The 26,487-nt window shown below is 39.4% G+C and overlaps 2 protein-coding genes across 12 annotated transcripts in view; one reads left to right on the forward strand and one right to left on the reverse strand.

Annotated features, from left to right (window-relative positions):
- The window catches only part of LOC143892538 (uncharacterized), a 44,698-nt gene extending 38,386 nt beyond the window's left edge, over positions 1-6,312 (forward strand). The window contains exon 8 of the mRNA XM_077397242.1: positions 6,214-6,312. Within this exon, the coding sequence (XP_077253357.1) occupies positions 6,214-6,297 (84 nt within the window). The 3' untranslated portion in view covers positions 6,298-6,312. The remainder of the gene's footprint in view (positions 1-6,213) is intronic.
- Positions 1-17,495, reverse strand: part of LOC143892537 (uncharacterized) — a 46,338-nt gene extending 28,843 nt beyond the window's left edge. For 3 of the 11 annotated variants that reach the window (XR_013255546.1, XR_013255548.1, XR_013255547.1), the window contains exons 1-2: positions 16,938-17,288; positions 16,052-16,082 (exon numbers count right to left, since the gene is read on the reverse strand). Coding sequence is in view for 1 of the 11 variants with exons in the window: in XM_077397241.1 (XP_077253356.1) it covers positions 9,982-11,058 (1,077 nt within the window). In the remaining 10 variants the exon portion in view is untranslated. Of the gene's footprint in view, positions 1-7,915; positions 11,409-11,656; positions 11,907-16,051; positions 16,083-16,937 lie in introns of those variants that run through there. The other 8 variants (XM_077397241.1, XR_013255545.1, XR_013255543.1 and 5 more) reach the window with 8 other exon arrangements.
- Between the last annotated feature and the right edge of the window lie 8,992 nt (positions 17,496-26,487).

Here is a 26,487-nt window from a genome sequence, read left to right on the forward strand (position 1 = left end):
CTTGTGTGAGATAGGTTGGATATGGTTGCCAAGAAAAATATTCCCCAAAATATTAAAAAATCAAAATTCAGCTTCATTTGCAACCAAAAGCAATAAGTTGAAAGAAGAATTTAAATTAAAAAAATACAGAGTTAGAGAGAGAGAGAGAGCTAAAACAATTATATTGTGATCGAAATTTAAATAGAAAGTGACCAAAAAAAAGACGAATGAAAGAGAATTACGTTTCATTTGAAGAATAAATAGCAATCTAGATTTCTCAATTAACTGTTTGAACAAGTTTGATTCTCTCCATCGAGAGATTAGATTCGTCTTCGAATCCCCTTTTTGCTGCTACAACATCCATTCCTCGAGAAACTACGAAATCAAAATGAAAAAAAAAATGGCTTTTTTATGAAGTTTTTGAAAAATCCAGGAAAACGGAAAGAGTAGATATGAAGGGAGCGATAGATAGATATGAAGAGGGAAACGCAGAGATGTTCAGATGAGAGAGATGCACGTGACTGCTAGTTAGAAGAGTTAATCGGCATTTATGGATGGATATACACAGAAGTTGCGTGTACGGCACAGGCTTCACCACGTTGTGCGATTCCGTCGCCGAGGGTTTCCTGCCACGTGGCACTCCTATCTCTCTCTATATCTCTACCAATGCCTATCGTCGCCATTACTGTGTGATCTGCTTCGGCCCGACTCTGACAGTCTTACTATATACGAGAGATCAGAGAGAGAGAGATGAAGGAAAGGAAATGATATTTCCCCCTAAACGGATAAAAACCCCCCTTAACGGTTTATGTGAGACGTGAGGTATGCCGAGGAAGACGAAGTGATCCTCAGAAACCAAATAAATTAATCAGAAGCTGGATTTTTGTCGCTTTAAGGGCAATTTATTGAACATCTGCGTATAAAAAAAAATTGCAAAACGGTAGTCCAGGAAGCCTAGCAATCAAAAGGCGAGAAAATTAAAATAAAAAGAGATGAAAGCTCTGATTTCAGATCCCTTACCCCTGCCTATGGGGAATGGAGAACCGGTGGTTGCTCGACCATAAACCTCAATGGACTGGACGACATGAGTGCATACACTATGCCGCCGTTGAGAGAGAGAGAGAGAGAGAGAGCTGTTTTTGGGAAGAAAGGTGAGAGCAGTTTTAGGAATGAAGCGAGTGGTTTTCTAGAAATAGTCAAATAGGCTACGGAAAGAGAGAAACCAGTCTTGGTTTAGCCAAAAGAAGAAGGGAAAGAGACAAAATCCTCGCCTCCTCGGTTTAGCCAGAAGTCTTCACAGATCACAAAAGCCTCAAGTACCTCTTTGATCAGAAGGAATTAAACATGCGCCAGAGGAGGTGGCTCGAGTTCCTGAAAGATTATGATTTCAACTTGAGCTACCATCCTATATGGTGCCTTGGATATAGGCTTGGTCCCTAACTCGAGGTTGATGGTGAAGTCAATCTCTCTGTGGGGAGGTAGATCAGTGAGGTCCTCGGGAAAGACATCGAGAAACTCCCTCACTACAGGAATATTTGCCGCTGAAAGTTCAAGTTTATCATTTTCCCTTTTTACATAAGCGAGATAGCATTCGCAACCCTTGCTTATCAATTTCTGAGCCTTGAGCGCTGCAATAATTCTGATCTTCTTAGGGCATTTCACACCCTCAAATACAAACTCCTCCGCTCCAGGAATACCAAATTTGACCAACTTATGGAAGCAATCGACACTAGCGTGATAAGATGCTAGCCAATCCATGCCGAGAATGACTTTGAAGTCATTCATATCCAATAAGACAAGGTCTCCCAGAAGTTCCCTGTCCCCAATCTTAATTACACAACCCTTACATATTAAATCTGTAACTACCACATCCCCTATAGGCGTAACAACTCTCAAAGAATTCAGCAAAGGTACAGGGATCAGATTTAATTCTTGAGCAAAGACAGGAGATATGAAGGATAGAGTAGAGCCAGAATCAATCAAAATATGAGCAGGCACATGATTAATAAAGAGCCGACCTTCGATAACCGCATCTGAAGCCTCTGCATCCTGCTGGCTTAGGGCAAAGACTCGGTTCACTGGTGCCTGTGGTGCATTTTTTTCCTGGTTCTGGGTACGGTTCTGATTTCCCCTCCACAGGGTTTGCTGCTGTGCAAGTGGGGGTCGAGGCTGATTTCCCCTCCACAGGGTTTGCTGCTGTGCAAATGGGGGTCGAGGCTGATTCTGCTGCTGCTGCGGATTTCCCATTGTCTTGACATTCTGATTCACATAGGGCGGCACAAATTTCTGATCTCTCCCTGTTGTTCTAAACTCCTGGCGCTTGATCCTATGACAATTTCTCTGCTTGTGCGAAGGATCGCCGCAATTAAAACAAACATTCATGGTCCTCCAGCACTGACCCCTATGAGCTTTTTCACAAAGAGGGCACACTGCTCTAGATTGAGTACCACTATCTGTCCTCTGCTTCTTAGGGGGGGGCATCTGGTTTCTATTTGTAGAAAACTGAACTCGCGCCGCTTGTACTAGCTTTTCACTACGCTCTGCAACTTCAGCCATCTCACAGGCTACAATGCTTGACTTGTCAGAAGGTTAAAATCGAGCACCAGAAACCTGGGGGTACTCTTGAACCTTTGGAAATCCCTGAATGGAAGTGGGACAGTCTGTCCATGGATTTTGTCATGGGATTGCCAAGATCTAAGCGTGGATTTGATAGCATCTGGGTGATAGTAGACCGTCTTACCAAGTCCGCACACTTCATTCCCATGAAGAAGACTTGGACTTTGGATAAGATGGCAGAGGTTTATGTTGAGCAAATCATCAGATTGCATGGTGTGCCTTCTTCTATTGTATCAGATAGAGACACCAGATTTACCTCCAACTTTTGGCGTAAATTGCATGGGGCCTTGGGTTCGAAGTTGAACTTTAGCACTGCTTATCACCCTCAAACTGATGGCCAGACGGAGAGGGTAAATCAGATTATAGAAGATCTGTTGAGAGCCTGCATTCTTGATTTTGGAGGAGACTGGGAGCAGCACTTGCCCTTGGCTGTTCGCCTATAACAATAGTTATCAGCAGAGCATTCAGATGGCACCCTTCGAAGCATTGTATGGTCGTCCTTGCAGAACCCCGTTGTGTTGGGTAGAAGTCGGAGAGAAGCAATTGCTTGGGCCAAAAATTGTACAAGAGGCTGCAGAGATGGTGACCTTAATCAGAGACAGATTGAAGGTAGCACAGAGTAGGCAGAAAAGCTATGCTGATCAGCGGCGTAGAGAGCTCGAGTTCGCTGTAGGAGATAAAGTATTTGTAAAAATCTCACCTTTCAAGGCAGTGATGAGATTCGGAAGAAAAGGAAAATTAAGCCCTCGCTACATCGGACCTTATCGTATCTCTAAGCGAGTCGGAACTCGCGCATATGAGCTGGAGTTGCCTCCAAACCTTGATCGGATGCATAATGTATTTCATGTGTCCATGCTTCGCTTATACCATCCCGTCCCTTCTCACGTTCTTGTGGATGACGAAGTAGAGCTACAGGGAGATTGGTCCTTTTCCGAAGGAACAAGACCATTCCCTTAGTCAAAGTGCTTTGGCGTCACCACGGCGTCGAAGAGGCTACTTGGGAGCGTGAGTCGGAAGTTCAGAAAAAATTTCCGGAACTCTTCTAAAAAAATAAAAATAAATAAATAAATTCTTAAGAGTAGATTGATTTGTCTTTTGCAAGATATGCTTGTAGATAAATGGATTTTTCCAGCCTTTACCTCTAGAAGTTAAATTTCGGGGACGAAATTCCTTTAAAGGGGGGTAGAATGTAAAGACCACCATTTTCAATCTCCCTCATGATTTTTGTAAAATCTAAATTTTTAATCCTTATTGTTCCAACCAATGGCCTAGATCATCAATCCATCTTGGATCGATGTCGGGTCATAAATTTGGGCCTTTATTTTCCCCTCAATTATCTTAAATCGAATGATCTACGACTAAGTCACCGCCCTAGATGTCAACTAAAAATGAGTAGATACTTACACATATTAAAAATTACCAATAGTCACTATTCATAATTACTATTCACAATAGTCACTATGCAAGATTACTATGCAAGTTCACTATTGAAATAACTATTCAAAATTACTATTCACAGTAGGACCCACCGAATACTATTCATCAGCGGGTCCCACCACCAGTAGGTCCCACATCAGCGGGCTCCACACCAGCGGGTCCCACCAACAGCGGACTCATCACTAGTCAGCACACCGCCTACCATCACTAGTCACGCACACCGCCTACTATTACTAGTCACGCACACCGACTACTATTACACCTACTACTGTTACTATTCAAACAACGAAAATAAGAATTAACTAATAAATATTAATTATCGCTTTCACCGACGAAAAATAATAGTTAAATAATATTAAACATCTTACTATTCACAAAAATAATAATTTCAATCCTATTACTATTCAAGCAGCCGTTACTATTCTCGAAAATTTAATATTAATCATACGGTTACTAGTCAATCACACCGACGAAAATAATAATTAAATAATATTAAACAGTATTTACTATGCAAAAGTACTGTTGAAAAAAAATGCCTATAAATAGAGGAAAGAGGAAGAGAAGAAGAATAAAAATAAAGGAGAGAAAGAAAGAAGAGAGAGAGAGAAGAGAAAAGAGTGAAGAAAGAGTAAGGGAGAGAGGGAAAAAGAGAAAGAAGAGAAGGAAAAGGAAATCCACTTCACTACCAAGGTAAGTCTTTCATATAGTCTTTCTTTCATATAGATAGTTAAAATATTTATTATAGATAAAATGGTTGGTTCTACCACCTATATTAGGATAAAGCAATGGTTGGTTCTACCACCTATATTACTTATACGGTGAAATGCTAGCATAGTAACCGTAAAGTAAACTTTATCATCTTAAATTGAACGGTGAAATGCTAGCATAGTAACCGTAAAATAGTAACATGTGGGGTCCACATAAATAGTAGCATGTGGGGTCCACATGAATAGTAACATATGAGGTCCACATGAATAGTAGCATGTGGGGTCCACATCAATAGTAGCATGTGGGGTCTATATGAATAGTATAGCATGTGGGGTCCACATGAATAGTAACTTATAAACCATTTTAAAACTAAAATTTCAGCACTTATGAACCCTTTTAAAACTGAAATTTCAGCACCTTCATGAATCCTTTTAAAACGGAAATTTCATCCCTTTTATGAACTTTTTAAATCTGAAATTTAACTCATTGAATCTGAAATTTCAGCAATGACTTAAACCTATAAATTCTAAATTTTAAACTATATGTATACCTTTTTGAATCTGAAACTTCAACACTAATTGAACCCACTTGAAAATATATTATCGTAATAATGAGAATTATCATTGAAAGAAATAATTGACACCCCAAAACCTCTGTAAGCTAGATATAGTAAAATGGTGTGAATCAAGTGTGATCGGATGTTAGTCTCACTTTCAGGTTGAGCGATCCTCTATCCTTATTTAGGACTTCGTTTCTCTCATCCGGCAGAAGTGTAAGGCAAGTGACAGTGAACTATTCTTGTATATCTCTCAATATGGGTTTGTTAATGTTAGATTGATATTCTAGTTATATTCCTATCTCAAACAGTTATTTTAGTTAATCCTTTGATTTTAGATTTCAACCGCTATGTAGATTTGCATGATGTAGTTTAAAAAATAAAAAATAAAAAATAAAAAAATGGATTACTTATTGCTTTGTCATGAGCATGTAGATGGGGGTATAAGGGAGGCCGTTGTGTCGTCCTTGGACCAAAATGGTCAAAAGTCAACACGATCAGTGTGCGCAGCCTTGTGTTGATAATCTTACCGAAGGGAAATAATCCCTAAGGCGGCTTGACATGAGGTCTGTCGTCCGTAATCAAAAGTCCAAAACCGCCACTACCTTTAGACGGGGGTAGTGGACTAGTCGTGAGGCAGGGTACCTGGACGGAAATAAATGAAAGAACAAGAAAAAGGGCAAAATGCCAGATGAGCCCGGGGTGTAGCCGTCGCATGTCATTTATAGAGTTTATACATTAAAGATGTGTGTTCCTTTAATTATTGTCGGTTATGATTTATATTATTTATTTATAGTTTCATATTTTGTTTAACAACATATTCTTCATGGAATCTTCTACATTACCTCTCACCATTATTGTTTGATGTACTTGAGCTTAGTTACTGGAAAATCTTGCTTACGTTGTTTAAACCACAGGAAGTGAAAATATTGGAGATGCTGCCTTTGCTGATGAGGAGACCTAGAAGGAGAAAGGGGAGAGGAGGGCGTAGTGGAGTTTGATTTTTTGGTTCCGATGACGTGTTATGTCATTGTCTTTAAATTTTTTTATTTGCAAGACTTATGTTTATTTTCAGACTGCGACTCTTACTTGGATTTCTAATTTGAATAATATTTGCGGTTGTGGAAGTTTAAAAATGTAAGAATTTAGTTTATTTTTTTTTTTTTAAAAATTTATGGTGTTTTTCAGCGGGTTTTTCTTTTGCTTGTAGCGGCTCGATTGTTTAGGGGTCGTTACAGTTGTGGTATCAGAGCCCTAGGTTTTCGAAAAACCTGGATTGTGAGTTTGGGTACGTCTAGGAAAGGGGTAGTAGGACAAGATATAAGAGTAAAAAAATAAAACTCACACCTGCAAATGCTATTAGCAAGAAGCTTACGCAACTAATATGGTTTGTTAATCTTACAGATGCAACCAAACAAGACATACCATAGGAGAGGGAATGCTAGCTCAACAAATGACCAGAATGAGGAAGGTCAAGGTCAGGACCCGTAAGTTATGATTGCAGAGCTCTTGAGAGGACAGGCTCAGACGCAAGCCGCCAATCAAGCTGCCTTAGCACAGGCTCAGGAAGCCAATCAGGCTGCGCTTCAGAACATTGCGGCGTCACTTGCAGGATGTCAGGAGCTGAGGGCAGTAACAGACCCCTCCTTACTTCATCGGCAGTTTAGGGATTATCATCCTCCTGAATTCTCCGGGACAGGGGATCCCTTGGCGGCGAACCATTGGATAATAGAGGTTGAGCTTATCTTCGCCGTCATGGATTGCTCCAATGTTCAGAGGATTCGTCTTGCCTCCTTGCTGAAAGATGACGCTGGTGTATGGTGGAGATCGGTTGAGCAAAGCTATCCTCCAGCGAAGGATGAGTCATGGGCACAATTCAAGGTGCGATTTAACAATCAGTATTTCCCAGCTCATGTGAAGAACTCATTGGCATCTCAGTTTGCGTCGTTGAGTCAGGGAGTATTGACTGTGGCCCAATATGGGGCCAAATTTAGACAATTGTCAAGGTATGCACCCGGGTACGCCGCTACCGAGGAGGACAAGGTAAGGAAATTTATCGATGGTCTTCGCCCTTCTATCATGGCGAACATCATCAATCTGAGACCTCAGACTTTGGCAGAAGCCTGTGAGATGGCTGAAGTTGCAGAGCGTAGTGAAAAGCTAGTACAAGCGGCGCGAGTTCAGTTTTCTACAAATAGAAACCAGATGCCTCCCCCTAAGAAGCAGAGGACAGATAGTGGTACTCAATCTAGAGCAGTGTGCCCTCTTTGTGAAAAAGCTCATAGTGGTCAGTGCTGGAGGACCATGAATGTTTCTTTTAATTGCGGAGATCCTTCGCACAAGCAGAGAAATTGTCCTAGGATCAAGCGCCAGGAGTTTAGAACAACAGGGAGAGATCAGAAATTTGTGCCGCTCTATGTGAATCAGAATGTCTAGACAATTGGAAATCCGCAGCAGCAGTAGAATCAGCCTCGACCCCCATTTGCACAGCAGCAAACCCTGTGGAGGGGAAATCAGCCTCGACCCCCACTTGCACAGCAGCAAACCCTGTAGAGGGGAAATCAGAAATGTACCCAGAACCAGAAAAAAAATGCACCACAGGCACCAGTGAACCGAGTCTTTGCCCTAAGCCAGCAGGATGCAGAGGCTTCAGATGCGGTTATCGAAGGTCAGCTCTTTATTAATCATGTGCCTGCTCATATTTTGATTGATTCTGGCTCTACTATATCCTTCATATCTCCTGTCTTTGCTCAAGAATTAAATCTGATCCCTGTACCTTTGCTGAATTCTTTGAGAGTTGTTACGCCTATAGGAGATGTGGTAGTTACAGATTTAATATGTAAGGGTTGTGTAATTAAGATTGGGGACAGGGAACTTCTGGGAGACCTTGTCTTATTGGATATGAATGACTTCAAGGTCATTCTCGGCATGGATTGGCTAGCATCTTATCACGCTAGTGTCGATTACTTCCATAATTTGGTCAAATTTGGTATTCCTGGAGCGGAGGAGTTTGTATTTGAGGGTGTGAAATGCCCTAAGAAGATCAGAATTATTGCAGCGCTCAAGGCTCAGAAATTGATAAGCAAGGGTTGCGAATGCTATCTCGCTTATGTAAAAAGGGAAGATGATAAACTTGAACTTTCAGCGGCAAATATTCCTGTAGTGAGGGAGTTTCTCGATGTCTTTCCCGAGGACCTCACTGATCTACCTCCCCACAGAGAGGTTGACTTCACCATCAACCTCGAGTTAGGGACCAAGCCTATATCCAAGGCACCATATAGGATGGCCCCTGCTGAGCTAAAGGAACTAAAGGAGCAATTGTCTGAGTTACTTGAGAAGGGATTCATCAGGCCAAGTTCTTCGCCGTGGGGTGCTCCTGTTTTATTTGTTAAGAAGAAGGATGGTAGCCTCCGTCTATGTATTGATTATCGACAGCTGAACAAAGTCACCATTAAGAATCGATATCCCTTGCCGAGGATTGACGATCTCTTTGACCAGCTGCAAGGAGCCTGCTACTTCTCCAAGATTGACCTTAGATCAGGGTATCATCAACTGCGAGTCAGGGATGAGGACATACCTAAGACTGCATTTAGGACCCGTTATGGCCATTTTGAATTTGTAGTGATGCCTTTTGGGTTGGCAAATGCCCCGGTGATATTCATGGATGTGATGAACAGAATCTTCAAGCCCTTCTTAGATCTGTTCGTAGTGGTGTTTATTGATGATATCCTCATCTATTCGAAGTCCAGGGATGATCATGTAAATCATTTGAGGCATGTACTTGAGACTTTAAGACATAATCAATTGTTTGCCAAGTTCTCCAAGTGCGAATTTTGGTTCAATTGACGTGACCCATAGGCAATCACCCTACCTGTCTGCATGAGTACAAAACCCAATCCCTTGATGGAAGCATCACTGAACACTACATACTCCCCCTTGCAGAAGGAAGAATGAGAACTGGCGCAGAAGTTAACTTCTTCTTCAACTCCTGAAAACTTTGCTCACATTCATCATTCCAGACAAACTTTGTATTTTTTCTAGTCAACTTTGTCAAGGGACCCGCGAATTTTGGTTCAATTGACGTGACCCATAGGCGATCACCCTACCTGTCTGCATGAGTACACAACCCAATCCCTTGATGGAAGCATCACTGGACACTACATACTCCCCCCCTGCAGAAGGAAGAATGAGAACTGGCGCAGAAGTTAACTTCTTCTTCAACTCCTGAAAACTTTGCTCACATTCATCATTCCAGACAAACTTTGTATTTTTTATAGTCAACTTTGTCAAGGGACCCGCCAATGTAGAGAAACCTTCCACAAACCTTCGGTAATACCCTGCCAAGCCCAAGAAGCTCCTGATCTCAGTCGCATTGGTGGGTTGCTTCCACAATGTAACTGCCTCAATCGACACTAGCGTGATAAGATGCTAGCCAATCCATGCCGAGAATGACCTTGAAGTCATTCATATCCAATAAGACAAGGTCGCCCAGAAGTTCCCTATCCCCAATCTTAATTACACAACCCTTACATACTAAATCTGTAACTACCACATCCCCTATAGGCGTAACAACTCTTAAAGAATTCAGCAAAGGTACAGGGATCAGATTTAATTCTTGAGCAAAGACAGGAGATATGAAGGATAGAGTAGAGCCAGAATCAATCAAAATATGAGCAGGCACATGATTAATAAAGAGCTGACCTAATCTTAATTACACAACCCTTACATACTAAATCTGTAACTACCACATCCCCTATCGGCGTAACAACTCTCAAAGAATTCAGCAAAGGTACAGGGATCAGATTTAATTCTTGAGCAAAGACAGGAGATATGAAGGATAGAGTAGAGCCAGAATCAATCAAAATATGAGCAGGCACATGATTAATAAAGAGCCGACCTTCGATAACCGCATCTGAAGCCTCTGCATCCTGCTGGCTTAGGGCAAAGACTCGGTTCACTGGTGCCTGTGGTGCATTTTTTTCCTGGTTCTGGGTACGGTTCTGATTTCCCCTCCACAGGGTTTGCTGCTGTGCAAGTGGGGGTCGAGGCTGATTTTGCTGCTGCTGCGGATTTCCCATTGTCTTGACATTCTGATTCACATAGGGCGGCACAAATTTCTGATCTCTCCCTGTTGTTCTAAACTCCTGGCGCTTGATCCTAGGACAATTTCTCTGCTTGTGCGAAGGATCTCCGCAATTAAAAGAAACATTCATGGTCCTCCAGCACTGACCACTATGAGCTTTTTCACAAAGAGGGCACACTGCTCTAGATTGAGTACCACTATCTGTCCTCTGCTTCTTAGGGGGAGGCATCTGGTTTCTATTTGTAGAAAACTGAACTCGCGCCGCTTGTACTAGCTTTTCACTACGCTCTGCAACTTCAGCCATCTCACAGGCTTCTGCCAAAGTCTGAGGTCTCAGATTGATGATGTTCGCCATGATAGAAGGGCGAAGACCATCGATAAATTTCCTTACCTTGTCCTCCTCGGTAGCGGCGTACCCGGGTGCATACCTTGACAATTGTCTAAATTTGGCCCCATATTGGGCCACAGTCAATACTCCCTGACTCAACGACGCAAACTGAGATGCCAATGAGTTCTTCACATGAGCTGGGAAATACTGATTGTTAAATCGCACCTTGAATTGTGCCCATGACTCATCCTTCGCTGGAGGATAGCTTTGCTCAACCGATCTCCACCATACACCAGCGTCATCTTTCAGCAAGGAGGCAAGACGAATCCTCTGAACATTGGAGCAATCCATGACGGCGAAGATACGCTCAACCTCTATTATCCAATGGTCCGCCGCCAAGGGATCCCCTGCCCCGGAGAAGTCAGGAGGATGATAATCCCTAAACTGCCGATGAAGTAAGGAGGGGTCTGTTACTGCCCTCAGCTCCTGCCGTCCTGCAAGTGACGCCCAATGTTCTGAAGCGCAGCCTGATTGGCTTCCTGAGCCTGTGCTAAGGCAGCTTGATTGGCGGCTTGCGTCTGAGCCTGTCCTCTCAAGAGCTCTGCAATCATAACCAACGGGTCCTGACCTTGACCTTCCTCATTCTGGTCATTTGTTGAGCTAGCATTCCCTCTCCTATGGTATGTCTTGTTTGGTTCCATCTGTAAGATTAACAAACCATATTAGTTGCGTAAGCATCTGTAAGATTAACAAACCATATTAGTTGCGTAAGCTTCTTGCTAATAGCATTTGCAGGTGTGAGTATTTTATTTTTTACTCTTATATCTTCCATACTACCCCTTTCCTAGACATACCCAAACTCACAATCCAGGTTTTTCAAAAACCTAGGGCTCTGATACCACAACTGTAACGACCCGAAACAATCGAGCCGCTACAAGCAAAAGAAAAATCCGCTGAAAAACACCATAATTTTTTTTTAAAAATAAACTAAATTATTACATTTTTAAACTTGCCACAACCGCAAATATTATTCAAATTTGAAACTCAAGTAAGAGTCGCAGTCTGAAAATAAACATTTAAAGACAATGACATAACACGTCATCGGAACCCAAAAACCAAACTCCACTACGCCCTCCTCTCCCCTTTCTCCTTCTAGGTCTCCTCATCAGCAAAGGCAGCATCTCCAATATTTTCACTTCCTGTGGTTTAAACAACGTAAGCAAAATTTTCCAGTAACTAAGCTCAAGTACATCAAACAATAATGGTGAGAGGTAATGTAGAAGATTCCATGAAGAATATGTTGTTAAACAAAATATGAAACTATAAAGAAATAATATAAATCATAACCGACAATAATTAAAGGAACACACATCTTTAATGTATAAACTCTATAAATGACATGCGACGGCTACACCCCGGGCTCATCTGGCATTTTCCCTTTTTTCTTAATCTTTCATTTATTTCCGTCCAGGTACCCTGCCTCACGACTAGTCCACTACCCCCGTCTAAAGGTAGTGGCGATTTTGGACTTTTGATTACGGATGACAGACCTCATGTCAAGCCGCCTTAGGGATTATTTCCTTTCGGTAAGATTATCAACACAAGGCTGCGCACACTGATCGTGTTGACTTTTGACCATTTTGGTCCAAGGACGACACAACGGCCTCCCTTACACCCCCATCTACATGCTCATGACAAAGCAATAAGTAATCCATTTTTTTATTTTTTATTTTTTATTTTTTAAACTACATCATGCAAATCTACATAGCGGTTGAAATCTAAAATCAAAGGATTAACTAAAATAACTGTTTGAGATAGGAATATAACTAGAATATCAATCTAACATTAACAAACCCATATTGAGAGATATACAAGAATAGTTCACTGTCACTTGCCTTACACTTCTGCCGGATGAGAGAAACCAAGTCCTAAATAAGGATAGAGGATCGCTCAACCTGAAAGTGAGACTAACACCCGATCACACTTGATTCACACCATTTTATTATATCTAGCTTACAGAGGTTTTGGGGTGTCAATTATTTCTTTCAATGATAATTCTCATTATTACGATAATGTATTTTCAAGTGGATTCAATTAGTGTTGAAGTTTCAGATTCAAAAAGGTATACATATAGTTTAAAATTTAGAATTTATAGGTTTAAGTCATTGCTGAAATTTCAGATTCAATGAGTTAAATTTCAGATTTAAAAAGTTCATAAAAGGGATGAAATTTCCGTTTTAAAAGGATTCATGAAGGTGCTGAAATTTCAGTTTTAAAAAGGTTCATAAGTGCTGAAATTTTTGTTTTAAAAGGGTTTATAAGTTACTATTCATGTGGACCCCACATGCTACACTATTCATATGGACCCCATAGGTTACTATTCATGTGGACCCCATAGGTTACTATTCATGTGGACCCCACATGCTACTATGCATGTGGACCCCATAGGTTACTATTCATGTGGACCCCACATGCTACTATGCATGTGAACCCCACATGCTACTATTCATGTGGACCCCGCATGCTACTATGCATATGGACCCCATAGGTTACTATTCATGTGGACCCCACATGTTACTATTTTACGGTTACTATGCTAGCATTTCACCGTTCAATTGAAGATGATAAAGTTTACTTTACAGTTACTATGCTAGCATTTCACCGTATAAGTAATATAGGTGATAGAACCAACCATTGCTTTATCTTAATATAGGTGGTAGAACCAACCATTGCTTTATCCTAATATAGGTGGTAGAACCAACCATTTTATCTATAATAAATATTTTAACTATCTATATGAAAGAAAGACTTACCTTGGTAGTGAAGTGGATTTCCTTTTCCTTCTCTTTTTCCCTCTCTCCCTTACTCTTCTTCTCTTTTTCCCTCTCTCCATTACTCTTCTTCTCTTTTTCCCTCTCTCCCTTACTCTTTCTTCACTCTTCACTCTATCTCTCCTTTATTATTATTCTTTTCTCTTCCTCTATTCTTCTCTTCCTCCATTTTTTTTCAACAGTACTTTTGCATAGTATATACTGTTTAATATTATTTAATTATTATTTTCGTCGGTGTGATTGACTAGTAACCGTATGATTAATATTAAATTTTCGAAAATAGTAACAGCTGCTTGAATAGTAGTAGGATGAAATTATTATTTTTGTGAATAGTAAGATGCTTAATATTATTTAACTATTATTTTTCGTCGGTGAAAGCGATGATTAATATTAGTAAATTCTTATTTTCGTTGTTTGAATAGTAACAGTAGTAGGTGTAATAGAAGTCGGTGTGCGTGACTAGTAATAGTAGGCGGTGTGCTGACTAGTGATAGTAGGCGGTGTGCTGACTAGTGATGAGTCCGCTGTTGGTGGGACCCGCTTGTGTGGAGCCCGCTGATGTAGGAACAGCTTATGTGGGACCCGCTTGTGTGGGGCCCGCTTGTGTAGGACCCGCTTTTGGTGAGACCCGCTGATGTGGGACCTACTGGTGGTGGGACCCGCTGATGAATAGTATTCGGTGGGTCCTACTGTGAATAGTAATTTTGAATAGTTATCTCAATAGTGAACTTGCATAGTAATCTTGCATAGTGACTATTGTGAATAGTAATTATATATAGTGACTATTGGTAATTTTTAATATGTGTAAGTATCTACTCATTTTTAGTTGACATCTAGGGCGGTGGCTTAGTCGTAGATCATTCGATCTAAGATAATCGAGGGGAAAATAAATGCCCAAATTTATGATCCGACATCGATCCAAGATGGATTGATGATCTAGGCCATTGGTTGGAACAATAAGGATTAAAAATTTAGATGTTACAAAAATCATGAGGGAGATTGAAAATGGTGGTCTTTACATTCTACCCCCTTTAAAGGAATTTCGTCCCCGAAATTTAACTTCTAGAGGTAAAGGCTGGAAAAATCCATTTATCTACAAGCATATCTTGCAAAAGACAAATCAATCTACTCTTAAGAAATTTTTATTTTTATTTATTATTATTTTTTATACGGTGAAATGCTAGCATAGTAACCGTAAAGTAAACTTTATAAATTGAACGGTGAAATGCTAGCAAAGTAACCGTAAAATAGTAACATGTGGGGTCCACATGAATAGTAACATGTGAGGTCCACATGAATAGTAACATGTGGGGTCCACATGAATAGTAGCATGTGGGGTCCACATGAATAGTAGCATATGGGGTCCACATGAATAGTCAACAAATATTTCTAATAAGGGAGAACGTCTGTTGCATGAGAGAGCAACCACAAGCATAGGCTCACTTTCATTGCAGAAGGCATTCCGATTTCCGAGGGGCGTACGTTGCATGAGAGAGCAGCCAAATCACTTGAGCCTATGTGGCAACTCTCTCCTGCATCAGACGTTCCACAAAATGCCCTGTGCAATGGACCCTAGGAAATCCCAATTAACAGATTTGAAAAAAATTCTTAAATAGTTAATCAAGATGGAAAAACGTAATTAAGATAAATAACGAGATTAATCAGAACATCTCATCTGAGTATCCATCATGAGGAAAGGTGAAAAGTAAAAGAAAAAAAAAACTAATTTCAAAGATTTAATTTGTTTTCCCCTCTTTAATCATCCGATCTGTTTCGCATAGAAAGATTACGAATTTTCGAATCGATGTGAAATGATAGAAATCACAGAGAAAAACCGAACGATTTCGATCAGAGAGTGGAAACAAGAGGATCCTCTTACAAAAAGATTTTGTCAAAGAGATCTAAACACACTACTGGTAATTTCATTTCAATCAATCGCATGCAGAAGAGAAAAAGGTTGAAAGAGCTCTATAACAAAATCGATTGGTCAAGGATCAAAGAGAGATGAATCGATCGAACATTATAGCTAAAATAGAGCGATTTGGGAAGGATTCATGAATCGATCTTCACAAAACTTCAGAAATCAATCAAAGAATGAAAACCAAGCAAGAGGTTTCTTTGTAAAGAATTTTAGAGAATTTCTATTATTCTTGAATGATTTACAGTGGATCTCAAGGCGTGCTTATATAGGAAATAAACATAACAAAGGCAAGAGATAATTCTAGAAATCCTACCTACTACCATTTAAGTTAGCTACCTAATCTAGCTAGAAATCCTACCTAGTACCATTTAAGTTAGCTACCTAATCTAGCTAGGTTACCCCATTCAACCCGCTTGCTTAATCTAGCACTATGGTGATCCAACGGTGTGAATTCAACATAATCTGAGTGTGAGATCTCACATATTCTAACATATTGAAAAACACAACAAAATCAATCAATCAATGTAGAACTCATATGTAAGTATGTAACAATAGAAAAAAGAGAAGTAAAATGAAAAAATAATAATAATACCTGTAAGATCGCGCTTCTTCGCTTCGATTCCCTGGGAAAAAAAGAGAAAAAATTAGAAGATCGGAAAAGAAGAAGATACAGAGAATCGAAGCGAAGAAGTGCGATCTTAGAGGTTATTATTTTTTTTTTAGAAATTATATTAAGTTTTATTAAATGATAAAATCATCGACAAAGATTCGAGTTCAGAATAAAAATAGGGGTTAAAATTTATCTAAAATTTTAGAAATTTCCATCGGTAATCTGAACTTTAAAACAAAAGTCTCAGATATAAACAGACTTGAAAAAATACTTATATAGTTAATTAAGATGAAAAGACGTAATTAAGATAAATAACGAGATTAACCAAAACATCTCATCTGAGTATCCATCATGAGGAAAAAGAAAAAAACTAATTCCAAAGATTTAATTTTTTCCCTCTTTAATCATCCGATCTGTTCCGACATCGAAAGATTACGAATTTCCGAAGCGATTCCCTCGAGAATCGATGTGAAATGATAGAAATCACATAGAAAAACCAAACGCTTTCTATCAGAGAGCAGAAACAAGAGGATCCTCTTACAAAACGATTTTGTCAAAGAGATCTGAACAAAATATTAGTAATTTCATTTAAATCAATCGCATAGAGAAGAGAGAAAGAAATGAAAATTCGAGTTCCGGTTTAAAGAGCTTTATAACAAAATCGATCGGTTAAGGATCAAACAGAGATTAATCGATCTAATATTATAGCTAAAATCGAGCGATTTTGGGAAGGATTAATGCATCGATCTTTACAAAACTTGAGAAATCAATCGAAGAATGAAAACTAAGCAAAGAGGTTTCTTTATATTGAAAAACGCAACAAAATCAATCAATCAAAGTAGAATTCATATGAAAAAAATATTAATACCTGTAAGATCGCCCTTCTTCGCTTCGATTCCCTGGGAAAAAAAAGGAAAAAATCGAAGATCGGAAAAGAAGAAGATACAGAGATCTAGAAGCTCAAACGCATCTAAACATGCAAAGAAAGGGGTGGCAAGAGGAGGAAAAGGGGGGTTGAAATTGCTCGGGTGATGATCTAAAGACGAAAGCTATTTTTGAAGGTTTTATACTTTTATCCAAGGAGAAGTAGGGACCAAAAAACAATAAGCCCCTAAATTTTGCATTTTTTACAGAATTGCCGACAGAATTGCCGTGTTTCGTGCCCATTGTATTAGACTAATAGGTATGCGTGTTTTATTTGTCTCTCTCTCAAATTCTCAATCCCTTGTGGAGTGCAGAATAGCAATCAAGCACCTAATTTTCTAGATTATAGTTTTGGTAATTTCTTCTTGACGAAAATACCCTTCCATGTTTTTAGGTTTTCTGGTAGAACGTGGGTGGGCCTTTTGGGTAGGCCACACCCAAAACAACACTAATCAAATAACCCCAAGTATACACTGAAACTTGATGTATAAGCTACCTCTATCAATGAGTTTTGACCACCCAGCCAATGAGAACTGAGGGGTAGACTATGACTATGGTGATAATATTTTAAAGAAGAATGGTCAGGTGGGTTAAATACCCGCTTGAACGTACTCACGTACAAGGTTTTAAATTTCGGTTTCGGTACCCATTTCGGACCCCACCGAAATCCGAAATTTCTGACCAAAATTTGGTAATAATAAAAATTGATTATTGTAACCATTTTCTGACCAAAATTTGGTAATAATAAAAATTGATTATTGTAACCATTTTTTAAAAAAAAAATTTACATTTTCTCTAAATTTGGGCCAAAATTCTCGAGTTTCCAAAATTTCGTTCAAAATAAGTCCGAAATTCGGAATTTCGCCAAATTTCGGTTTCGGTCTCCCCCGAAATTTAAAACCTTGCTAAAGTACGCATTGGCTATCAAGGCAGAAAATCAGACCTCTTTGATTACGAATAAATAAAGAAATCCCAAAATACCCGGCCACTAGACCTGGCAAAAATTGACCAGGAACACAAGTCCACCCAGCCCGCCCGTAAATTACGGGTCCGGTTTACCACATTATGTCGGTTTTTATTTCTTAATTTTTCTACTTTGCTACCATTTTTCTATAATTTCTCATTTAAAACTTAGTACCCATGATTATTGTTTATTGCTAGCCAACTTTTCACAAATCGTACTTTTACCAATCTTTGCAGTTTGCACCACGTCAACAATAAGACGAATCTCTCAAACAGTGAACATAAATGGTCGACGAAGGTGGGTAGCCAGTACGGGCGGGTCCAAACTTAGTGATGACCCGGCCCGTTTGACCCAGGCCCTGCCCGCCCGTTTGCCAGGTCTACCGGCCACACACCATCTAAAATGACATGTATTTAAGGAATGTATATATAGAATATGAACTAAAGTGGGATTGGCCATGTATCAAAATTCACTCCCAAGGGAACTATTCTAACCATCCAAATTATGGCCTATTAAATAGGAGGATTGCTAATCTAACCATCCAAATTGTGGCTATTAAATGGGCGGTGAGAAACCATATAAGCAACGGTCCGGATTGTAAAGGTCTGAATTGACTATTCTAACCATCATGTGGACATGTGGCCATTAAGTGCGTAGTGAGAAAACTTTGATGGCCCACTTCACTAGACATATAGGAGGGAAGTGTATTTATGACTACTATTTTAAGACTATAATGCCATAATGGGGTGGCCCAAGGAAGAAAAGGGGCCAAATATATCATTCCACTTTTACTGTGGGTCCATTCAATGAGTAGGAGAAGGCGCATGCGTGCAAACCAGTAGAGAGGTATTTTAGGATTCTTAAATTTACCCCTAATCTCATTTTAGTATTTTACGCCTTGATAGCCAGTGAGTAACGGAGTGCATTCACCCGCTTGACCCCTAGCATTCCTCTAATTAAAAATATATAAAGTGATATATTCATCCCCTTTTCTTCCCTCAACCACCCCCTCTGTTGTCTTTATTAGGGGTGTAAATGGATATTCGGAAATTCGATTACTGTCCGCATCCGAATCCGTTTAAAGCGAATATTATACGAATCCGTTTCAAGCGGATATTATCCAAATCCGTTTATGAGATATCCGGCTCTTAGCGGATGCGAATCTGGTAAATGGTATATCCGATCCGTTTAACATCCGAATCCGAGAAGTAAATTCTTTTTATTTATTATTAATAATATCATTAATATTTATTTTTAGTAATGACACACTATCTTTTGTTTCTATAAGAAAAGTGAATATTCTTTTTAGAAAAAAAATATAAAAACAAAAATAGCCCAAACCCATTCCATCAAAATAGCCCAAACTCATTCCATCATATACAAAAAAAAAAAAAAAAGGAAAAACCCAAAGACCACTACCAACACTATCATCCATCCCCATCGCCTCCCCCTCTCTCTCTCTGCTTTTGTTTTAAAAGGAAGAAGATGATCTCATATATTTTAGGGTTTGAGAGTTAATTTTGTGAAAAGAATGTAGAGGTCTAGTTTTAAGGTTTGAAAAATTCATTCGAGTAAGTAGGAGAAAAAAGATAAAGTGCTGCAATAAAATGTTCGAATTTACCGGATAAATGGATACGGATAATATCTGAATTCGAACAATATCCGACGGATACGAATTCGGTAATAGATATTAAATATCCGTCGAATCCGAATCCGAATTCGGATAGTGTATACTGTAATCTAATTCGGATATAGCCATATCCGCTCCGAATTCGATCCGTTTACACCCCTAGTCTTTATGACTACTCTTTTTAGTTTTTACGCTACAAGGGGTGACCCGGGGAAGAAAGGGGGTGAGTATATCATTTCCAAATATGAAAAAGAGAAATTGTTAATAATTTTCCATTTGTATCCAAAAACTTACATCTTTCCTTAAAAATATAGGCTACTATCAGCAACGAACATGTTTTGATAAGGGGGTGAACTCACATTATTTCTTATCGTTTAGGGTTTTGTAACAGGTGGCCCCTGGGCACTTGTTAAGGTGCTTTGAAATTGTAATTCTTCACTTTTTTTGAGAAAAATGACTCAAAATCCATGTAAAACACTTAATCCCTATGGCTCTGTTCACTTCTCTTTCCTGGTGCTGTTTTCCCTGGAAAACACCCTTTTTTTCCCCTGACAAGACCTTGACAAGACAGAATTTCTGTGTTCACTTCTTTTCCAAGAGAAAATATTATCAGATGTGGAATTTCTTATTTAAAAGCTGAAAATGACATGGAAATTGACTTTTTCCCTGTTACTCAAGATTTGGTTTCCGATTAAATATATCGGAAAGAGGCTTTCCAAGGAAAATGAAACCTTTTCCTTGACAGTTTCCTTGGATTCCTTTCCTTTCTTTCCTTTCCGGGGAAAAGAAGTGAACAAAGCCTGACAGTTTCCCTGGATTCCTTTTCCTTCTGCCGTGTCACCTGGAAAGGAAAGGAAAACGAAATCCTTTCCTTTCCTTTCCGGGGAAAAGAAGTGAACATAGCCTATGTAAATTTATTACAAATTTACGTTTTCAAAGCCGGGGCACTCGTTAACAAAACCCGTCTGTTTAACCAGCTCTCAAATGGTATTACAATTCCCAAAAAGCTCTCAACGGCAGGGGCGGAGCCACGTATAGGGTGGAGGGGCCATGCCCCCCCACCCCCGATCACTAGCAAAATCCATTTTATAACTGGGAAAAAAGGTTTTTACCGGCGTTCACAGCGTTTGTGAACACCGATAATAGTAAGTGGCATCCCCAAATGTAGTATAACTAAATCTGGCTCCCCCAAGTGTAAATTCCTGGCTCCGCCCCTGCGCAACGGCCAATTAAAAACTATGAGAGAAGCTGAGTTGGCGCCATTATAAAAAAAAACAATCGCGCTGTTAGCAATAATAAATATCTTTTAATATGGCTTTCAGTCATTCATGAATATCCAAGCTTTGTCAATCCCAATGATGACCACTCCTTAATGTTTAATTTATGTCATATTTCGGGCAAAATAATTCCTATAATTATATTTTGATGTACAGTGTATGTGACAATCTATTATATGAGTATGTTATCTCTATAAGGAGTGCTAGCTAGACGCAAAGGAGAGTAGCTATTATGGTCCTAAGCGGGAGCCTACCTAATTATAGGGCTAGTGAAACCCAGCCTAGTGCAGGGCTATAGACAAGTTTAGAAGGCCTATCCTAACACATTCCATCGGCTATGGGACTTTGACCTTATTGTTTAGGTACCTAAAATTTACTCCAAAAGCCCTAGAGCTGGAGGAATGCGTTAGGCTGGGCCTTTAAACATGTTCCATACCAGGCTGGGTCCAACCTAGTCCTATACCTAAGCCAGTAGCAAGTTAGCAACACTTATATTGTATGTCGGTACATTAGGGTTAGGATACATTTTGGGGAGTGATCCAAACCATTCATTTGCAAGGCCTTATCATAGATAGGGTGTGTACCAAAAATCAGCTCCATAGGATCATCATAACCCCTCCACAAATGGAGGGGTTAGGATGATCCTATGGAGCTGTTAGGAGACATTTTGGGGAGTGATCCAAACCATTCATTTGCAAGGCCTTATCATAGATAGGGTGTGTACCAAAAATCAGCTCCATAGGATCATCATAACCCCCCCACAAATGGAGGGGTTAGGATGATCCTATGGAGCTGATTTTTGGTACACCCCCCATCTATGTAAGGGACTTTCAAATGAATGGTTTGGATCATCATAACAAAGTGGCCCCCCATGTGATTGGGCAAGCTAGCTCACCATAAGTTTGATGAGCTTAAGCTCACCAACAGTTTCCTATATAGAGACAGAGAGAGTCACTACAAATTTTGAGTCTCACAAGGGGAAATGTATGCAAAATCGAGACTTTGATCTTATAGACCATAGTGAGGCCACCCACATAGTCTTTGTCTCCCATTGTGAATTGACATTCCATTTGAACAGGCTTCTCGTGTAAATAAGTCCTAATGAATTATCATTAAATCGAGGTGGACTTAAAGAATGCTTTACTGAGGGGCATCCTCGCAAAAAAAAAAAAAAAAAACTAGCAACAAGGGCACCCCAATGGACCATCTCACCAAAGTGCATTTATTATTTGTTTAATTTTAATTAATTTTGCCATTAGAAATGCACCTGTTTTTTGCAAGGTGCCCTTACGTTTAGTATTTTTCCTCTATGGATTGGTCTAAAAGTGGAGCGGAAATATCAGCTCTCTATTTTATTATAGATTTGAGTTTTTGTTTTTTGTTTTTTAAGTAAAAAACCACGTTTTCAAAGTGCCTCAACTCTGACCTAATCTTTGCCGGCCTTAGCCTCTTTTGGCTCGTCGCTAAACTCTAACATCAATGCCAATTCGAAGTAGTCAATTGACCGACCGGCTTAAACCATAAAATAATGAAATCAGAATTATTCGAATCTTATCTTATAAATTATAATACAGCTGAGATGTGGACTACCAAGTCTAACATCTTGATTATAGAAATGGCTGTAAATAGTACACGTGGAATGAGATGTTATGAAATCAGACGATTGATCTGATGGGAAATAAAAGTGGTGGACCTTGGAGATTATACCATATTATTGATGAGATAAGAGACCTCTCATTCGTAAAATTCACCCTCAGCTCATACACCGGCGAAGAACGGCTAACTTTGTGGCGGATATTCTGGCTAAAGAAGGTGTAGCTTTAATGCAAACAACTGTAATTTGCTCACTCCAAATGGGCTATCTGTAAGCACTGTGTTATTAAGCTTTATACTTTTGTATCGGGACATCTTGTCCCACCCCTTTATTAATAAATCTTCGTTAATTTTCAAAAAAAAAAAGAAAAAAATTGTAGCTGTTATATTTTTATATAAAAACGTAGGGTTTGGTCTATGCTGAAAATCACGATTTCGGTTGTTATGGCCTATTGATTGAGAGGTTAAGGGCCTCTTCAGATGCCATCTCCTTATCTGTAAATGGCATTTTTTTAGGTTACTGCTATTACCACTACCATGTTTTAAGAATTGCGCTAACTCAACCTGCTATTGCAACCCCCCCCCCCCCCCCCCAAGTGTAAATTCCTAGCTCCGCCCCTGGTTGGTTTGGTTTAAGTTGAAAAACACGATTGCAGGTGTTATGGCGTACCGATTGAAAGGTTAAGGGCCTCTTCGGTTGCCATCAAAATTCGTCCTTTTCTGTAAATGACACTATTTTCAGGTTAGTGACATTGCCACTACTATGTTTTAAGAACTGGGCAAACTCAACTCATATTTTCTCTTTTAACTGGGGTCGGAGAGCTTTTTTGGAATTCTAATCATCTTTGAAAACTTTTTAAGTAATAAAAGACAAGATGAGTTTGTGTAATTATCAAAATATGGTAGTGCCAATATCAGTGCCCTACTTTTATTCACTCTTAGTTTCAAATAGGTCACTAATCATTCATTGTTTGCAAATAATCATCTCTAATTATTATTTATAAGATTATTATAAGGGCGATGGTATTTTATTATTATGTATGCGCCCCCCTTACATCGTGAACAGTGGCAACTGTAACCCTTTTTGATGTCAAATAATACCAAAATGGGGGCGCATACGTAGTGCGGGGGGGGGTGAAAATATCATATCCCTATTATAATTATTATTTGCAAATAATCATATTTAGATTCACACCGTATAATAAGATTATATGAAAATAATTATTAGAGGATTGTAAAGAGGCTGGATGAGAATGTTCATCATTGTGGTGTGCGGATTCCATCACTCACATTTAATGTCAGATCCACCGACTGATTTGTAGGGCTGTGAATGGATCTGATTGGATCCAACTGCGTCCTGGTAAGGATCCGTTTTCGGGTCTTACTTTCTGATGGGTCAGGATCGATTTCGAATCCGAACATCCAAAGCTCAAAAGATAGGATGAAATGTTGGGAAAGAGGAAATAAACTCAAAAGAGAGTAGCACAGAAAAGAGAGATTCGCCATCGAAGTAAAGAGCGAGAAGATAGGAAAGGCTACAAGCCCTTATAGTCTCTTATTTTTTACAAAAGGAACTCTTCGGACCACACTATATGATGATCCAAACCGTCCATGTGATGGGCCAATTTGTAAATAGGTTTTGCCCAAAAAAATCATTCCTGTAGGATAATCCCAACCATCCGATCTATAGAGAACTGGAGTATAGATCGGAGGTCTAAGATCATCCTATGGAAACGATTTTTGGGGAACAACCAATTTACTTTGTGTTCCATCACATGTACTGTCCTTACAGTACTGTTTGAAAAATACGGGACTATTAGTGCTAAAATTTCATTAAATACATTAAGAGGCCAACCATTTTAGGGGGCTGAAAAAGTAATATTTTCCAAAGAGTAACGAGGTATTTTTGCTATTGAGTTAGATTGTGAGGGTATATCTGTCTAAATAAATGTTTGTCTCTTTTGTTCAGATATATGTTTGCAGGGCTTTTCTTTCCAGCTATAAGAGGGTCCACGAGTTTGTCTTTTTTTATATATTTTTTTACTTTTTTCTAGCTTTTGGCCTTTTGGGGTCCACCTACATCTCATCTTCACGTCAACGAATCGGCTGGCACGTTAAATGCAAGTGGAAGAGTGCAGCCGTGCAGGGCTTTTCTTTCCAAGTATAAGAGGGCCCACGAGTTTGTCTTTTTTACTTTTTACTTTTTCTAGCTTTTGGGTACACGTACATGTCATCCTCACCAGAACGAATCGGGTGGCACGTGAAATGCAAGTGGAAGAGTGCAGGGCTTTTCTTTCCAGCTATAAGAGGGCCCACGAGTTTGTCTTTTTTTATTTTTATTTTTACTTTCTTCTAGCTTTTTGGGTACACGTACATGTCATCCTTATCAGAACGAATCGGCTGGCACGTGAAATGCACGTGGGAGAGTGCAGGGCCTTTCTTTCCAGCTATATGAGGGCCCACGAGTTTGTCTTTTCATTTTTACTTTTTTTTTTCTAGCTTCCGGGGACACACGGAGTCACGGACATCTCATCCTTACTCGAACGAATTGGCTGGCACGTGAAATGCACGTGGAAGAGTGCCATTTATTACGCGTAATAGTTTCAAGAAATTAAGGGTTTCGGAACTTTCTAAAACAAGCATAAAACACGGGTGGTTCTTCAAAGACCCTACTGCCCTTCTGACATCAAGAGAGTACTCGTATGTTGCCTTCCTTACAATTTCACAACCCAACATCAATCATTATCTTTAAAGTAATATTTTATTATTTCTTACTTTTCTTTTAGGTGAAAACCGGAATACTAGTGGACAGTCTGTGCATGCATGGGGCAAAATGTAACTAATTCACCAAAAATTTGCTAATATGTGTAGGATATTGAGAGATAGAAACAATTTTGCTAAAATCATGGGACATAGTGGAGAGTTTTTTCCAATAAATAGAAACAATTTTCTATTATACATGGGATATTGAGTAATAGAAACAATTTTGCTAAAAACGTGTGATATGGTGATATTTTTTCTACAATCCAAATATATCACCTCACAGAGAGAGTTATGGTGAGATTTTTTCTACAACTCAAATATATCACCTTGTAGAGAGAATTTTATATTTTTTGAGGAGGGGTGCCACGTGGCGCACCCATCCGTCTCTGGTATTTCCAACGGCCAAGATAGAAACAAACCCAAGGTTATGTCGGTTCAAATACACATTCAGACGAACCAAAAGAAGCCATGTGAAATGCGCCAATTTAATGGCCAGTATTGAAAAAGGAAGCTGAAGGACGTTTATGTTGATGTCAGAAGGGTATTCGAGTCTTTTTACCATCCATTTTTTAAGAATCACCCGTGTTTGATGCTTGTTTTAAAAAGTACCTGAAATCCGCAATTTCTCGAAACTTATACCCACATTCTGTACTTTTCTCTAAAAAAATCTGCAACGAGGGCATTTTCATGAGTAGAGAAAGACCAAATTATAATACGACGGGGAGCGCTCCTATTATTAGTGGGCCTTTTCTTTAGTTGATATGGACCGTCGATTTTCTACAAACGCTAGATCGGATCTCCCATGGCCGAAAATCAGGCAAATCGGACGATCTTATTATCCAATAACATGTATTTTTGTTTGTTGAATATAGACAACTTGGGTAGAAACATTGAGGAAAGACTTGATGGCTGGGGAAGATAACAGGGAACATGACCCTGGAAATAAGAGAACGTAAGAAAATGATCCATGTAGATGAACCCAACTAGTGTCAGAATTAGGCTTAGTCAGTTTAAGCCGGGTAGATTCTTTTACCTTCTTCATGAAAATTTTCTAAAGGATTCACTAGCATTCCCCAACTAGTTTGGCACAAAGACTTAGTTGAATTGAGTTGAGTTGAGTACACTCCTACCGTCCACATTCAAGAAGATTGCTTATCATGTAGAGATGGGTAGAGATGGACTCTACAAATCAATAAAACAATAGGCTTAACTAAAGCATCCCTCGGATGTGTAGTATTTATCTATTATAATATAGCAGGATATATTG

The sequence above is a fragment of the Tasmannia lanceolata genome, unplaced genomic scaffold, assembly GCF_043159265.1.
Source record: "Tasmannia lanceolata isolate RefF3 unplaced genomic scaffold, GAP_Taslan_0.1 ptg000015l, whole genome shotgun sequence".
Taxonomy (NCBI): domain Eukaryota; kingdom Viridiplantae; phylum Streptophyta; class Magnoliopsida; order Canellales; family Winteraceae; genus Tasmannia; species Tasmannia lanceolata.